Source organism: Netta rufina (genome assembly GCF_964035555.1).
Source record: "Netta rufina genome assembly, chromosome: 10".
Taxonomy (NCBI): domain Eukaryota; kingdom Metazoa; phylum Chordata; class Aves; order Anseriformes; family Anatidae; genus Netta; species Netta rufina.
In genome coordinates this window covers 12,039,958-12,057,417 of record NC_140133.1, presented here as the reverse complement: position 1 = coordinate 12,057,417, position 17,460 = coordinate 12,039,958, and the positions used below count along the sequence as shown (strand labels likewise).

At 60.3% G+C, this 17,460-nt stretch overlaps 1 protein-coding gene across 2 annotated transcripts in view; it reads right to left on the bottom strand.

Moving 5' to 3' along the window:
- PLXNA1 (plexin A1) overlaps nucleotides 1-17,460 on the bottom strand; it is a 102,550-nt gene that overhangs the window by 22,873 nt on the left and 62,217 nt on the right. For both annotated transcript variants that reach the window (XM_084292756.1, XM_084292757.1), the window contains exons 11-21: nucleotides 13,176-13,272; nucleotides 12,795-12,985; nucleotides 9,451-9,602; nucleotides 8,983-9,103; nucleotides 8,493-8,629; nucleotides 7,813-7,980; nucleotides 6,805-6,898; nucleotides 6,080-6,319; nucleotides 5,773-5,916; nucleotides 4,686-4,920; nucleotides 3,108-3,250 (exon numbers count right to left, since the gene is read on the bottom strand). In XM_084292756.1, the coding sequence (XP_084148882.1) occupies nucleotides 3,108-3,250; nucleotides 4,686-4,920; nucleotides 5,773-5,916; nucleotides 6,080-6,319; nucleotides 6,805-6,898; nucleotides 7,813-7,980; nucleotides 8,493-8,629; nucleotides 8,983-9,103; nucleotides 9,451-9,602; nucleotides 12,795-12,985; nucleotides 13,176-13,272 (1,722 nt within the window). The remainder of the gene's footprint in view (nucleotides 1-3,107; nucleotides 3,251-4,685; nucleotides 4,921-5,772; nucleotides 5,917-6,079; nucleotides 6,320-6,804; nucleotides 6,899-7,812; nucleotides 7,981-8,492; nucleotides 8,630-8,982; nucleotides 9,104-9,450; nucleotides 9,603-12,794; nucleotides 12,986-13,175; nucleotides 13,273-17,460) is intronic.

Sequence of the window (17,460 nt, the reverse complement as noted above, 5' to 3'; positions counted from 1 at the left end):
TGCTCTGAAAGTGTTTGAAGCTGCATCTCGGGCCGTTCCTGGCTCTGCAGTGCCCAGCAGGGACTGGGCTGGGCTGCTTTCATCTCCACACTGCCTTCGTTAGCGCTGCTCTGGTCAGCACCGACCATATTTCTCATCAGAAATGAGCATTTTTACACACAACATCTTCCCATTAGAAAAGATGGTTTCCTCTGAATAAAAGCCTTGCTGCGGTAAAACGTCAATTTTAATGATTTTTTTTTCCCCTTGTCTTCCTGATTGGGAGAATAAGTGAAAAATTTCATTTCATGTCGATATTTGGAGACAAAACAACGCTCTTCATTTCAAAACATCAACTCAAAATGAAGAAGAGGGTTTTGACACATCAAATCATTTCACTTCAATCACAACTTTGGATCACTGCTCTTTGGTTCAGCGAAGCTTCTCGTGGCTGCGACTTCCCCCTCCAAACTGCTGATGTTCCCACAGGGAAAAAAATAAAATAAATCCCATTTCCTTGCCTTTTTGTCACACAACCCTCAGGTGACACGTGTCCCTCAGCACCCAGGTGAGGGGGTGCCTGTCCCTGGGCATCCCAGAATGGGGACAGGGGAGTGACCCCAAGACTTGGGGTTCTTCCTATGCGCAAGCACATGGCTGGGCTTATTTTATCACATCTCAGAGGCTTTATATCCCGCTAGGAACACGTGCTTTAATTTACCTTCTCCCCAAGCCTCTCCCTCCAGACTACGCAGGGACCTCGGTGCAACGACACCGCTAACCCAGGCGGGTGCCTGAGGTTCAGCAGCACCAATGGCTCCCTGCAGACACACACAAAGGCTTCCTCGGCACAGGAAGACCCCACTGGTGTCTCTCAGGGCAGTGACCCTAAAAGCCAGCTCAGAGCCAGCGGGGCGAGGGATTGTCTCCCTCCAGCAGCCAGGGGAGGGCTGCACGAGGAGCGTCGGTGCCCTGAGCAGCGACCGCTCCAGCAGGAGACAGCCAGATCCGATCAGGGCTGCATCTCCGTGAGAGGAGCAGCTGGGGCTCAACAAGCTGGGAAATGGGCCCCGTCCAACAGCAGCCACCAGACGGGGACTTTGGGAAGAGCACAAGGGGACGAGCAAAGCCCAGCATCGCACGCAGCCCGCACCCAGCGCTGCACACGCGCGCGCCGCCCCGCCTCCTGGCTGGGCTGCCGTGTTTAACTTGCTGATCATTAGCAGAAATAAATGAACAATACCAAATTAAATATTTAATCAGGCTTAAATTCACACAAAGCAACAAACCTCCCCCCAACAAACCTAAAGAGAAAGGGAACTGGTAATGACAGTGTAATACTTGGCTGTGGATTAGCGGGTGCGTGAGCAAGCGCCGTCTCCCTCCCAGCACTCGCAACAGCTAATGTTACACTCGGAGTAAAGAGACAAATAAAAGCAAACCTGATTAAATTATATGAAGCTTGCACAACTGTAGTTGCTTTATTTAATCTCTCTTTTTTTTTTTTTTTTTTTTTTGGCTCCTATGCGACTTTAACCCCTTGCTCCCCAGCAAGGCTGAGCCTGGATGCTCTCCGGTGGGATGTTTTGAATTAGGAGCTGGGAGTGGAGCAACTCCTGCCCAGCCCCCCCCGCAGCTGATGTACAATTACTCCCCTGCGATTTCCTTTCCAGAGCTCCAGTTTGATACCATTTCCACCCCTCTCCCCTCTGGAAGGGATTGCAGCATCCGACAGACGCTGCCAGGAGAGGTTTCTGCTCCCCCTCCCTCCGAGGCGCCCCCTCCATGCGCCTGCTGCGGGGGCTCTGCACAGCCCGGCACCACCGCCCCCACCTCGCCATGGCCCTTTAGGGAAAAACCTTCAGAGCAAGAGCAGGGCAGAGCTGAGCACCAGGCTTCCACATGGACAGGAAGGGCCGTGCCCGAGGGAGGGCTGCTTTCACACTCGCTGCGCTGCTCCCCCGCGGGCGCAATGGCTCCGAGCAGCTGGGAAACCTGAGCTGCAGGGGGAAATCCACGGAAGCAGGGTCCCCGCCACCTCCGGAGCTGGGATTAGGGAGCAGGCACGGGGCCAGCCCCCCAGGCCGTGGCCATGGTGGCTGACAACACCAGCACGTGCACTCGCAGGTGCTAAGAGCGCGTTGCATCGTAACCATGCATCCTGCACCAGGGCCGGCTGCTTTTCCTAAATACCTCGCAAAGCCCACGTCAGTATTAATTACCTCGCCAGGGAAGGGAAAGCTAAGGTTTAACTCCCCTCGTTTCTCCAAGCAGGAGCAGCCTCAGCAGCCCTGCGAAGGAGAACCAGGTGCTGTGCCCCAAATTCACCAGGCGTGGGGAGAGGAGAGGGAGCTGGGTTAGGGTGCAGGGGCAGGACACCCGGGTAGGGCCCCGCATGGGGAAACGGAGCCAGGGCAGCAGGTGATGTAGGACAAGTCTGTTGGCAAAGAGTGGCCAGTCAGGCATCAAACCAATCCAACTGAATAAAGCAAGTGCCGTAGAAAATGACAGCAGCAATGATATTAAAATAAATATTGATATTAATGTCAGGGAGCGCAGTAACCGCTCCGCGGCCGGGCTGTGCTCACGGTGGCTGCCACGTGGTGAGATGTTCTTCGCCGTGTGGGGCTGGGGCAGTGGCCAAGCCCATCGGGTGGCCCTCCAGCTCCACCGTGACCACACCAGCAGGAGCCTCAGGCTTTATCATAGGGCTCCAGCACCAGTGGATGAGCTGCAGGGACCAGGTCAGTGGGAAGCACGGGTTGGTACAGGGTTTGCACAGCCCCGAACACAAGGGGACGTGGGTTTCCACCACCCACACCTGGTGGTTTTGGATGTACACCCCCAATACTTGATCCACAAAGTTTTCTCTGCCCGTCCTAAGGAGCAAACACCACCCTTGCGAGCACAGAAGCAGCAGCAATTGCCTTCCTTTTGTATTCCTACTCCACAACCCCAAAACGCTTCATTCTCCCTGCTCTTTGCTGCTTGTCCACTCCATTATCGGGGTGGGCTCAATCCCTGTTTCTGGCAAAGGTTAGCTATGGAACCAGGATATTGGATATTATGGGCACGTCCCCCAGCACGAACCAGCGCAGAGACAGACAGACAGACGCACGGCACCCCACCTCCATCTCCTTCAGCACGGGGTGGTCTTCAATCCCGGGGAAGAGAACCCGCATGGCGTACGTGCGGTAATCCAGGAAGGGGATGCCGGCCCCGTCCAGGTCGTTTGTCAGCTCGTTGATGTCAGTCTGCAGCTCGGCAAAAGCTGGAGGGGAAAAAGGAGAATTGAGCAAGGCGGCCCCGAGCCCCAGCACACGGCTTTGCCACCCAGCCTCTGCTACACCCCCAACACCCAACAGATGGGTCTCAAGGTGGCTCGAGTCAGATCCGCATCCCCCTCCTTGGGCAAAGCTATTAAATCTGCCCCCATTTACAGATGGAGAAAGAGAAACCGAGCTGGAGACAGAGGGGATGCTCTCCCCAGAATAAATCAAGTGGTAGAGCTGAGATCAGGACCACCGGGCCCCCCAAGGGGCTCCAGTCCCCCTTGCTCAGCACTCGCTCGCTCCCTGGGATCCTGCGGGCAGCCCGGGCTTGAGGAAAGCCAGAGCTTCTGGGGGAAACGTTAGCCGAAACCACAAGAATGTCCTCATTTTGTTTTGACCTAAATACTACTGGAGAGAAGAGCTGAACACACCCACCCCAGCACCTCCCGAGCCGAGCAGAGCCAGCTCCGATTCCCAGGGGAAAGCAGCAGGGGGGGGGTCCTGAACCTTTAATTGCACCTACAGGGAAAAGCTGACAGAGAGGAGGCCGGGAGATGCACCGGGGGAAGGTGGGGGGGGGAGCTGGGGGTGGGGGGAGAAAACCCTCAGAAAAATCAAATTAATGGCACTTTAAAGGGAGCTGAAAGCACAGCACAGGACTGCAGGCTCGTCAGCCTGATGAGAAAAAACAAACCGTCAGCTTGAAAGGCGTGCTATCTTATCTGTAACTAGTGGGACTAGAAAAGAGAAAAGGCAGGGAAGAGATTGTGCCTTTTAATTAAAAGCAGATCCTTTTATCTGCCAGCTGTGGAAGACAAGACACCAGCCCCTCCACCAGCTCCCTCCCCTCTCCCTGTCACCACCGCCATCCGCACGCCTGTTTGGGGACGGGGATTTGGGGAAGCAAAGGGTTTTTCTTTCTTTCTTCCCCTTTTTTTTATCATCTTGTTTTAGGTGCCTGCTCCATCGGCAGCCTCCGGGCTGGTTGGAGCTGCGGTTGGCAAGGTCGGGGCCTGGGGAGCCAGCTCAGGGGGATAATGGGCAATTAGGTTTTATCAGCAGGATCATACAGGGAATTCTGTCCAATTTCTCAGCATCCGTCTGTCACGTAATGAGAGACCAATTGCCTGCTCACGGGCAGCCCCCGCTACCTTCCCTGCTCCCCTTTTCTCGTGTTTGGAGGGGAACGCGAGAAATGAGGGAAAAGGGGAATTCCTGAACTGGAAAAATCCCCAAATTCCACCCAAAACGAGTCCAGGTGGGAGCAGGAGAACCCACAGGGTGCAAGGACAGAGGAGGAGGATGGAGACAGGAGGCAGACGGATTCTGGCCCCGCTAACCGAGGCTGGTAAGGGACAATTGCACCTCACGGTGCTGACCACTGCCCCCCAACCCAGACAAAACCCAGCAGCGCTTAGGACCGGGACCACTCACCCTCTTTGCACTCGAGGGCCACCCGGGACTCCAGGTTGTCCATCTGCAGCTGGAGGCGCTTCAGGGTGCGGTCGGCGTCGCGGGACTTGCGCTTGTAGGCGATGAGGACGATGATGATGATGAGGAGCAGCAGGCCGCCCCCGCCGCCGATGCCGATGATGGCGGGCAGGGTGAGCAGGCTGTCCGAGTAGATCTGCAGCGTCCCCGGGGAGAACTCGAACCCCCCAGCCTTAATCTGTGCCACGGGGAAAAAGAAAAGGGCCCCGAGTCAAGGGTGCACGTGCCCTCCTGCCGTGCCTGCTGCCTTGGGAGCCACGAGGAGCCAGGGGGATGTGGGAAAATGAGGAAAATCCCCCTAAACCTTATGGGGCACGGGGCACACGGCAGCTCGGAGCAGCACGGCGCACTGTGATGGGATGCAGGACGCACGCTGCCGCGCTGTCGCCGCACGCACGGAGCAGGCAGGGAGTTTGATGTCTCATTCAGCCAGCGTTAGGAGAACAGATGGGATGTGAAGCGAGTTCCCTGACGGATGGGGAGCCTGGGGGGACGGCACCGGGTCCCTTTCAAGCAGGCAGAGGCCGCGCGGAGCTGGAGCGCCAGCACTGCTGTGCGACAACCTGACACGCACCGAGTCCCCTTACAGCACGGGTAGGGACTGGGGAAGGGGTGGGAACCCCCCCTGCACGGCACCGGCTGTGCCTTGGCACCCAGCGGGGAAGGGGGGATGTTGGCAGGGCCAGCAGGGGCGCAGGATTCCTGGCTGAGCGTGGCAGGGAGAGGACAAAGTATTTGGTCCTATCAAACACACAGCTGGGGAGGGAGAGCCATGCCTGGGGAGCAGGATCAAGGCTCCCGAGGGCTGCATCCAGGCACACTGAGCGTCCTGCCTCACCTGAGGATGAGCACCCAGCGTGGGCAGTGCTGGGATACAGACACATAGGGACACCCAGCCAGGGCCATGAGAAAAAAGGCAGCAGTGCCCCAAACGCCTGCGGTTTTCCAGCCACGGCCGCATCCCCAGAGCAAAACCCTTTGTTTTCTCTCCCCCACCTCCCACCCAGTGCCCGGGATGGGTCCTGCTTACCGTGACTTTGTGCTGGCCCGTGAGGTTGGGCGACTCGCAGAGGAGCTGGGTCTCGGACACGGTCAGGGTGCAGGGAGTGTCCCCGATCAGCACCGTGTAGTTCAAGCGGGAGTTCCCAGCACCCGGAGGGAGCAGGTTCCTGCCCTTTGAGGGAACGAAGGAGGACACAGTCAGCTCTCGTGCAATGGGGAATGCTCCAAAGCCTCGTCACGGAGCCAATTTGTGTCCTTCTAGCAAAAGATTTTGCCCCAGGAGAGACAAGAGCCCCCTAGGTGGGGGTACACGCCCCAGGTGCCCGCTGCCTTACCTTGAGGATGAGGGGAGAGCTGGGCTTCAGCTCCAGCATCCCCGTGGGGCTGAGCGGTTCAAAGACAGGGTCCGGGTAGTAGACGAAGTTGGTGGTGTTGACGATCAGCAGGGCCTGGACATTATCCATGATGAAGCCGATCTCATCCGGGCGGTCGCCCACCTCTGGAGGGCTCCGCTCGGGGTTGTCGATGGAGGGCGCGTAGCACACCATGGTGGTGTCGTTGTACACTGTGCAGTTCTGCAGGAGGCACAGACCCAGATCAGACATGATCCTGGCAGCGAGGTCAGGATCTGACCCCACAGAAACCTGCAAGCACTGGCTCTGCCTTCCCTCTGGCAAGAGGAGCGATTTGGGTTCTCCTTCCCTGCGCCATAATGTTGACAGGGCCACGTGCCACCCCAGCAGCTGCATCTCAGGGGCAGGGAGGGGCATTTGCAACCAATGTGTGATGGGTGGTGGGTGGGAGCTAGCTGGGGATGGGCTCTTTGTCCTGCAGACATCCCACAAACCTCCCACCATTCCTGCATGTTAATATCCCACCCTGGCAGTGCCCCTGTGGCCCTGAAGAGATATCGCTGCGCCTCTTGTGGGTGCAGCCCCTGGACACCATCCCTTCCATGGCATCACACGTGAGAGGAGGGGATGTGCTTCATGCCACGTGCTGCAGAGATGGCATCCCTCGTCCTCGTGCCCTGCCCGCCCCGTCAGCCAGCACCACTCACATTCTCCCTTTCAGAGCTGCAGTACTTGGCCCGGATCTTGGGCTCCTTGATGGTAGCCAGGTTGGTGCCAGTCACAGTCAGCAGCGTCCCACCACTACAGACAGAGACAACAGGTTAGGAGAAGCAGCCGTGACCCTGGGGCCCCGCTTCTGGGAGAGAAACACCCACCCTCAGCAGCCTAATGTCCATCTGCTGCATCCTGCCTGCCCTGCACTACCTCCAGGGACCTGTTATCCCCCTCCAGGGACCTGTTATCCCACCCAGATGCCACCGTGGCCAGCAGGATCTGCCATTTACCAGCACCAAATCAACTCAGCTGACCCAGGGCACAAGCAGAGATAGAAAACCTGCTCAATACCACTAATATCCCCCCCGTGTCTTTATGTCGCAGTCTGAATGCAGTTTCCAGTAAAGAAACCCAGGCATCTCCGACTGGGAAGTGTCACTAGCAAGAGGTCCTCTCCGCCACCCCCTTCCTCCATGGTGATAGGGAGAGGGTGCCAGGGCAGGCTGATCCCTGCGGGGTTTTCTCTGCCACTGGGAATTAAAAGCCCCGCAAGTCCCGCAGAGCTCGGCCATGCCCCTGGGGAGCTCGTGCCTCATCAGCACCCTGGGGAAGCTTTCCCTCGGCGCAAGCACTTAATGGATTCCTTTGCCTCCTCTCCAGCCAATTCAAACCTTTTAGAAAAATATGTAAACATTTCAAAAAGCCCCCGATGGGAAATACTTTAACTTTATTCGCTGCCGCCAAATGTCAAGCTGAAATTAAGCAGATCCGAAGCGCTCTCCGCTCTTGCCCCCTGCCAGGCTGAGCGCTGCGGGCCAGAAGCTCGCAGGCACCCGGTGCCAAGCCATTCCTCGCACTCCTCTCACCACATCTCTGGAGCACGGCCAGGTGGATATCGTGGCAGCACCGAGAAACACCCGACAGGAGTAGGGATCCGTGCAGAGCGGAGCCCTCCCCGCATCCCACCGCCTGCCTGCAGGCTCCCCACGGGCACCTCTCACCTGTTGATGCTCCACTCGGGATCAATCTTTTGGATAGTGGGGTCCTCCGTGTAGTTGTATTTCACCTCCGGGTTGCTCAGCTCTGCCCGGTTGATGTTGATGAGGATGGGGGACCCGCCGGGGCTTTGCCCGGGGGGCGTCCTGCAGCGGATCTCGCGGGCGCTTCTCCTGGGGCAGAAAAGTGGCAAGAGTCAGGCACTGGGAAGGGGGGAGGCGACAGCACCCAGGGGTGCCCAGGTCCCACCTGGTGCCCTCACCCCAGCCCCCCCTCACTCGTGAAAGTGTCGGAAGGGGAAAGGAGGGAGGAGAGAAAAAGAAACTCAAGAAATGAAACAAAAGGCAGCCGGGAAAGGCTGAGCAGCTCCTGAGTGTTCCCATTGCGCGGCTGCTGCAAACAGCAGCGATTAGGGCTGATAACCAGTAATTACCGCAGGAAAATATTTAAAGAGCCGCTCCATTATCATCCCTAATCTAAAAATTATCCACTTCATGCCTCAGGGCTTTGTGCTTTTAGAGAAAAATCCCTGTTCTTTGGGCTCTTCCTGGAGCCTCTGACACAAAGAGGTTTCGGAGGAAGAGGCTCCTCCAGGCGCCCGCGGGATGTGGCTGCTTTATTTGGGGGTCCGACCGCCTCCGGAGCTCCCATCTCCTGTTCCCCTCCACCCTGCGTGCCCCCTCACCATGAAAAGGCACAGGGCCGTCCCCCGATGGTGACGGTGACGTTGCTGCCAGCGTTCAGGTGGTTTCCTTCGATGGCGATCCAGGTGCCGCCGGAGAGAGGGCCCCGGGCGGGGATCACTCGGGAGAAGGTGGGCGTCTGCCGAGGGAAAGGAACAGCCCCGGGGGCTCAAGGGCCAAGTCCAAAACCCCACTCTCAAAGCAACCCCAAGCAGGGGACAGGGACGCAGCTTGCCACAAAGGAGAGGGACCCGTGGGACAGTGATGGGGCATGGTGTCAGGGGAGGATGGGGGCAGCAGGACTGCAGGGACAGCCGTGGAGAAACGCAACCAGCACGGCCCAACTCCTGCCCAGAGCATCCCCAGGGGAACCGGGGCCAGTTTTCTGCCCAGAGGCAGCCACCACACACCCAGCATCGCCCCCATCCCACAGCAGCCCCCCACACGGTGCCAGCCCTGTCCCCAGCACGGGGGGACACCGCCAGCCCTTACCACGAAGGTGAAGCTCTTGGGCGAGGTGGCGCGGTAGCTGGGGGAGCAGTCCTGGATGCACACCTCCACCCGCGCATCGTGGACCTTGCTCGGGCTGGCATCTCCGATTTCACACACGATCCTAAAAGACACGGGGAAGAAACCTCCAGTGCCCTGGCACTGAGACACTCCCTGTGCACTGCAGGGGAAGACCTGCCCCAAAACCAGGACCACTCTGGCACCACGCAAAGGTCCCAAATGCCACTAAGAAACCACAGCAGTGGCTGTCGGTTACTGCCAGCCCCCAGAAGAGCTTCCCCAGCATCTTCAGGCTCCTCGCCACGGCCCAGAGCAACCGTGCCCAGCAGGTCCTTGTCCCTCTGGCAGTGCCACGTTTTCTGTGGGCACGGGCAGGGTTTGAGCCCCAACACCCCCGTCCCCATGCACCGAGGTGACGTGGAGCGCGCCCAGCCCTCGTTGGGCACTTACTGCTCGGCGCTGATGTACTCGCTCTCGATGGGGATGCACATCACTTTGCCCACTCGGACTCCCCAGCGCACGTCTTCAAACTTGAGGCCCAGGTTCTCTCCGGTGATGGTCAGGCGGGTCCCTCCTTGCCTGGGGCCTGTCTCAGGTGACAGCTAGGGGACAGCACAGCACGTCAGCCGAGGGACCGGAGCCGGCAGGTGCCACCGGCTACGGCCACAGGGCACCAGGACGTGCAGCGAGGAGCAGATGAGCGGTGCTAAACACCACAGCATCTGCAGGAGAGACTTCCCAAATGACAGCCGTGTTCACACGGCCACCAAGGAACAAGGCAGGGGGTGCCAGATGCAGTGGGCTAGGACCTGGACACCCTGCTGCAGATGGAGTCACCCCACGGGTGACAAGGACAGGGACAGGAAGGTAACGTGGTAGCTCCAACATGTCTCCAACCAAGCCAAACAGCACAGACACGTGTGGATTTGCCTTCGGGCAGGTCTCTTACACAAGGGGATGAAGGTCCCAAGATGTCCCCAAAGCAGAAACCATCCCCACCACGTCCCTGCTGGAGCGGCAGAGCCAGCGGTGGCCCTGCAGGAAGCCCTCTCCTCCTTCACCACGCAGCAGGCGGGGGGCAGAAGGGGGAACCCAGGTCCTGCTCGCCCCCGTCGGGCTTCTCTCTGCCAGCAAACCCCGTGCCAAGGCTGGCTGGCTGCTGGAGAGCCTCCGCCCCGCGCCGCGCCTCATTTACCAGGATGATTCCCAATAAAGCGGACAGGTGTGGCCTGACAACAGGCAGCGGGATGACGGATGAACGGAGAGGCAGGAGCCCACCGCTGCCTCCAACAAGGCAATTATGGGCGATTTTACACCAGCGCTCGCTGGCCCCAGGGCCCAGCACACACCTGCAGCGCTAAGCAGAATTAATGGCAGGGCTGCGTGTGCCCGGGCTGGGACAGGAGATGGGGCTGGTGGCACGGAGATGGAGAGGGAGCAGGGGAAAAGCAGCTGCAAGCAAGGAGACAAGGAAGAGAGGAATGCAGTCTGGGTTGGTCCAGGAGGAACGTGCATTTTGATCGAGGAGAAGGGACCCTTTGGAGGGAGGTGATGCCTTCTCTGGCAGAGCTGGAGGACAGCGTGAGCAGAGGTCTCCCTGAGCACGGGGAAATCTCTCTGCTTGCGCCCAGGCCGGCACCTGGCCAGCCTCACCCTACGGCTGCGCTCACGCGACAAGCGAGCAGGCACCAGCTCGCTGCATTCCTGGCAGCTCCGGGCAGCTGCAAGCCCGGGGCCAGTGCCAGCTGGATGCTCCTGCTCCTCACACACAGCCCACGGCGAGGGAAGGCGGATGAGCAGAGGGAGGGAAGCGTGCGGCAGCGGCCGCCATCCGCATCCCCTGCCCCGATGGGCAGCACAGAGCCAGGGGTCACTTCTGCAGGGCTCAGCTGCAGTGATCACTTCTGGGGTTAACCACCAACGCCTCCAGGCTTGCACCAGGCTCCTCACCTTCAGCACAGCCCAAAGCTGCTCTGCACCAAGCCCAGCGCGGGGACGAGTCCCAGGGCAGTGGCGGAGCTGGCAGCAGCACCCTGGGGCACGCAGCAAACCCGAGGCACCCACATCTCCCATTTTACACAGAGGCAAAACCCCCCTGGGCTTTGGGGCGCTGTGGTTTGCCTGAAGCCAGCAGAGCCCCCATGAAAGCCCAGGCTCAGGGCTCGGCACAGCAGCTGCAGCCAGCGATCAGATTCGCTCTTCCTCCTCCGCCGGGGCAGCTGGCGAGGAGCGGCTGTTTGTTTGGTATTCCTAAACGAGTGTTAAAAGCTGCTCCGGCGTGTTAGATTCCTCTTTCTCCGCGGCAAACCTGACAAGGGCCACGCGTTTGGGGAGAAACGAGCCCGGGAAAGGGATGACCCCTTGGCTGCGCAGCACAGGAAGGTCACAGCTAAACAAGCCGCCTGGGAGCGGGGCGCTGGCAAGGAGGGCAGAGCCTGCCCCGAGTCCCCATCTCCAGCTCCGAGCCCCCAGCCCCACAAACAGCACCGCTCTGCTGCTAATTGGTTTCACAGGGTCCTTTTAAACCAACAGGTAAATGGCTCCAGCGGGCACGAGTTGCTCACTCCCAGCTTGAGCATGGACAGGGGGAGCCGGGGACACGGATGGCCTTGGGAAGGGACATCACCCTGCGGGTCACAGCCAGCACCAGGCAGGTTTGCAGGGCTGCTCGTCCTCCCACCGAGCGATGAGCGAGACCACGGATGAAGAATTGCGGTCGTCTCCCAGCCCAGCTCCACCAGCTGTGAGCACAGCGGCTCCCCTGCTCGCTGGGCTGCAGACAGGCCCCAGGTCCTTCCGAAGCCTCTGTAGGACTCCCATTTCCTCACACCCCGTGCTGGCCCTGCTGCTCCCTACCCACAACCAGGACAGGGCTGTGGAAATCATCAGCAGCAGGAGGCTGCTGGGGGAGCACCACGCCAACAGCCGCACGCATCTGCACCGGCCACCGACTCGTATCAGCCCCGGGACACAGCCTGGAGCGGCACCAAGGTCAAGCCCACCTGCTAACAGCCCCGTTTATGCCCCATCTGCAATTAGTGCAAACCTGGGTAACGATGCAGGGCTGGAGAGCCCGCTGCCGAGGCCAGCCACCAGCCGCTGTTTGGAAGCTGCAGGGTGCGTGAGGATGCTCGCAGCTCACAGCCCCGGCCACCTTCTGGGGTGCCCCGGGACACCTCGGGGCTGGAGCTGTCACAGGAAGCCCCATCAGCAGGATGGCAGCAGCAGCAAGCAGCCCCCGAGGTGATTTCCAGAAGCTCCGTTAACCCCAGCCGGGACCAGGCTGCCCTGGGCTCGATGCAGGCGCTGGGATTCAGCCCCGTTCCCAAAAGGAAGGGACCCGCGGGCAGCCCCTTCTCGTTTCCAGCTTCCATCAGATAAGACACAGAAACCCAAACAGATCAGATACGGTGCTAAGCCTGCAGTAATTAACACCGGCAGTGCCTGCCTGCCCCGCGAGCCGTGGGTAAGCAGAAAGCAGCACGTGGAATTACGCACCGAGCCCTCCTAAAGCGCCTGGAGCCCGGCCCTACAGACATGTGAACATTCATGCTTGCAACCTGACTGAACAAGGGCTGTAAAAGCTGCCAGAGAAGGGGGATGATGAACTGCCAGCCCCAGCGACAAGGGGAGGAGCAGCCCAGATCCACAATTTTCCCCAGATCCTCCATCCACACGCAGAAGGAACAAGGGGAACCTCGGGGATGGCCCCAAAGCCAACCCCCGAGCAGATCTGGCTGCTCCGGCGTGCCAGCAGAGAGCTCCGTCCCCGCTCCCGTCCCGTCCCCGCGTACCTTGGTGATCTTGGGGTCGGTGCAGCGGCTGTTGCCGCTGCTGGCGTGCATCCAGCTGCTCTCGGGGGCCAGGCAGTGCTGCCGCAGCGAGCAGCGCTTCTCCGACACGCACCAGCCGCACTCGAAGCGCGGGTCGGCCTTGAGGCACAGCCCGCAGCTCTCCCGCAGGGCCGAGCACTTGTACAGGTGGGCTGCAACGGCAGGAAGGGCACCGAGGTCAGCACGGCACCCCCAGCCCCAAAATGGGGGCACGGGGAGAAGGGCACCCGCTGGGGGATGTGGCTGGGAGCATCGGTGCCTCGGTGGTGCACGGAGCCAGGTGGGATGGGGGCCGGGGGCGCACGGGGCTGTTTTCCCACCCCGGTCCCATCCCTCACTCACCTTGGATGTTCTGGGGGTTGTCGATGACAAAGTTCCCGTTCCAGACCACGGACAAGTTGACCGGCAGGTCGCTGATGTCGTTCCCTTCGTAGAAATACTGCAGGAGGGGACAGAGGGAGGCAGAGGCTGTTACCGGAGAGGAGACACATGCCAGGAGGTGCGGGACATTGCCACTGGGATGCCACCCTTCAACCACGAGGAGAGGGATGGAGAAGGGAGAGAGAGGTCTAACAGAACAGACAAAGCATCGGACACAGCACAGGCAAACCAGCAGGCTGGGCTGCCAAAAAAAACAAAGGAGCAAAACCGAGGGTTTCTAGACAGACCAAAATCCCGTTAACCCGAAGGTCCGAATCCGCTGCTGGGAGAGGCAGAAACAGCCGGCGTGCCTGGAGCACACGTGCACCTCTCCGTGCCAGGAACACGAGTGCTGCGAGGGGGCTGTGCCCTTCCCTACATCCTCAGGACCAGCACCACCACCCCGATTCCCCGCACAGGGACGTGACGGAGCAGGATCCGACCTCCCAGATCCCCAGGGCCTGGTGCACGATGCCCAAACTCAGGCTCCAGCGCCCAGCCGGGATGTCCCCACCTCCTCTGCTCCGTCAAGCCCGGGTGAGCGCGAGCACGCCAGCAGATAACAGCTCCCAGCCCGGCGCCTCCTCCCACCCAAAGCCTCTCTCCCCCTCTTCGCCAGCCGAGCCGCAGCCCCGGCAGCCCCATCAATATTCCCCGCACAGCCCCAGCGCACAGGCGGAGAGCTTTAATCGATACGGAGACAGGAAGGCAGTCGGAACCGTCCCTGACAGCTAATGACCTCCTTCGGCAAGAGATTCCCCGCTCCTCTCTGGAGAAAATGACAGGCGTGTCAGGAGAGATTAAATGAATGATTCATGGGTTGCTGGAGTTTGTTAGGGAGCCGCGGACACGCGGGCAGCAGCTCGCCCATGCGGGGACCCGGCTGCGGGCTGGACACGGCCGTGCCACCTCCAGCAAGCCCGGGGCTACCCCTGGCCTCCCCTGCCCACCCCAGCCTCCAAAATCCCATATCCCGGCCTCCCCCCTGACCCCAAACAGAAGCCACCTCTGGTCCCATGCTGCGCACCCACAGTTTTTGGCCAGTGGTCCTACACCCAGGGGCCATTCCACCAAAGGGGAGGCTGGAAGCCCCCAAAACACGCTCCTCCTGGGGAACAAGGCTGCCAAGGGCACCCATACACAGTGCTTTTAGGGCACGAAACATCCAGCTGCAAACTCAGCTGCTCCACCACCGCCTGCCCTCCCCAGGGACAGCTCCATCGGGCTGCTCCCGGACACGGCGCTGCTGCAGAAACATCTCCACCATCCAGCACCTCCCCGCCACATCCCCATCACCAGAACTGGGTTGGGAACCCAAATTCACCCTCCTCTATCCCATACCCATGCTCTTAACCACGCAGAGGCTGAGGGTGTCCCGGCAGGGCGGCGAGAGGCGGCCGTCCCCTGTCCCCTGGCACCGCGGGCGCGCACGTGCTGGGGAGGGCGGCGGAGGCGCCGGAGCAGGGTTTTGCTGTGACGAGCCACGTGGCAGCCTAAGTGAAATTGGCATTTTCAATTTGTACTCTGACATGTCTCATTTGGGGCCCTGGCATCTCGGGAAGGCATCCAGCCTGCAGCTGTCCAAAACACTTATTTGCATCTCTCTGCCCCGGCTGCTTTTGGAAATTAGTTCTTCTGGGAGGTGGGATGGAGGGTGGAGGAAGAAGAATAGGAGGAGAGGGAGGGAGAGCGTTAACTCTTCGTGCACCGGTCCCGAGACAGCAACAGGTTTGCCCAGGAGGTTTGCACGGGAGCTGCTGTCCATCTGGGCACGGCCGGGGCTCCCCTGTGCCGAGCTCGCTGAGTTTGGGGCGGCAGCGGGTCGCTGCAAGTGGCAGGAGGGAGCAGGAGTCGCTGCCCCAGCTGGCAGCCACGGCAGGGGACAGCTGAGGGAACACAGCTGATGATGAAAACCATGTCCTCAGCATTCCTGTCGCCGCCAGCAGCGTTTCACCTGCCCTACAGAGACGGGCAGCAGGCCCACGGCTCGGATGCCGCCACCCGCCCCTATCGGATGCTGGAGCCAGGGTGCGGGCAGGAGCTGCAGCCACAGGGGCTCGGGTTTCCACCTCCTAGGAAGGCAAGGTCTGCCAGGTGTGTCTCTGATTTCCAAAGCACCTCTTATTTTGAAGGACACGTTCAGAAGGTTTGCTCCCCGGGCTGCTTTCCCGGCTCTCCTCCAGCCGGCCTGACGCTCGCCCAGCTCCCCGTGACTCCCCACGCAGGGGTCCAGTCAGCTTTGGGGCCGCTCCAGAGGCACCCCTGAACACCAGGAAGGGCACGCAGAGAAAGCAGGGCACAAACGGCCTCCCCAGTCCCGGGAACAGGGTGGGGAGCGGGGGAAGGCAGCGGCAGGGAAAGCAGCCAGGGCTGGGGCCGCGTGCTAGCGGCACGGCCAAAACCGCCCTCCTGCTCTCGCTCCCCTGTGCCTCTGCGTCCCCTGCCGCACGTTAACCCCCTTACGCACTGCAATGTTTGCTTTTGGGCTTGGCAAGAGGTTACCCAACAGCTCCAGCACTCTCCTGGCTACCCAGGAAACCTCTGCTGTACCAAGCTCAGCGCAGGACACGTGCTGCAGATCCCCCGGGGACACCTCCAAGGCCCTCCCGTGCCTCGGGATCCAAACCAGCGCCCAGGGACAGGCAGCAGGTCCTGTCACAGCAGCTCCTCCCCGCTTCCAGCTAACACAGGGCTGAACATCCATTAAGCACTTAGCTGTTATTAACTCCCCGGTTAATCAATCGCCGCGGCTGCCGGCGGTCTGGGATGGGCTGCGGGAGGGGAGGCTGGGATGAGCTGTGTCAGAGGTACCTGCGCTGTGCCACCACGTTCTGCGGCACCAACGTCCCCAGGAGCACGGTGCGTGCCCAGGATGGGTTGTGGGCGAGGGCAGCTTGCTCTGGGAGCCAAAATACAGCAGGCACAGCCTGGAGAGTAAAGGGATGGTGCAGAGAGAGAAAAGCAGGCTCGTGTGCCATGGCACTGCCCGCAGAAAGGGACAGGAGAACACGTCACCAAGCCGGTGGCACAGACTTGGCTCCTCACCTAGCCCGGGGCAGCGTTTCGGTGCCTCTGGAGGAACCAAGAGATGTGGAAGGTCTCTTCCATACAGCTGTTCCCAGCACAGTCTCCTTCTGCAGGGAGCTGACTCAGGCAAGGGGACTCCTCGCCAAGCCCTTCTCAAGGCTCTTCACCCATAACTTAGCTCAGACACCTTCCTCAGTAAGCTCTGCAACCTCCTGAGCTCTGCTTGCCACGCTCGCCCCATCCCCACCACACACCCCAGGCAAGGGATGCCCGTGGGCACGGCACACTGCTGCCACCTCCCCAAAAAGCTCAAGTGTTTGGGCCTGGTAAGAGCCCTGCTGGCGGAGATGGGCAGCGAGAGCTGCTCGGCTCCCCTTGGGGAGCTCCCGGGGGTACCCCTGGGGAGCCACAGCCAGAAAGGGTGCACCCAAAATTAAGGGGCAGATGATTGCACCGAGATGAGCTTCAGGATGCTCCTGCCAGCGCCGCTGGCCCCACAGCTGAAGGCACCAGCCCTTCCCTGCCTAGGTGGAGGCTCTGCAGGACCCCTTGCCATGGGGCATCCCCCCTGCTCCAGCCACAACCCCAGCAAAGCCGCGCTCAAAGGACCGCAGGGACAGGGACACCGCTTCCCAAGAAAGGCATCATGCATCGGAAGGGTTGTTCCCCTGCCCCCTGCGAGCTCTGTGAGCAAACCCACGCATCCCAATCTTCCTCCACTCCCCCCGAGGTCCCCCCCTCCCTCTCGCAGGCACCATCCCCCTGGGCTGCGTTTCTGGAGGAGCGGCTCGGCTGCAGCTGTGTCCTATTTTTCTGTAGTTGATGACCTCAACTCCTTCCCCGCGCTACGGGGACGGCAGTAATGTACATCGCGTCTCGCCAGGGCTCAACTGCAATTCATCATTATTTTATCTGCTGGAATTTAATTGGATCCTATCAAACTCTCCTGATACTCCCTTTTCACTTTAAACACTGCTGCAGGAAAGATAAATGCAGGCACCGCTAGGACAGGGAGCGCGGCTTTGTCGGCGAACGGTTCTGGGGTTGGGGGCTCCAATCCTGCTCCTCTCTCCACGGCTGGTTAATTAGAGAGACACACACTGGAGGTGCGTGGTGCTCGAACGGGGCATGTGTGTGTGATTTATGAGCCTCTATAAATACACCCCGAGCCCAGTAAAAC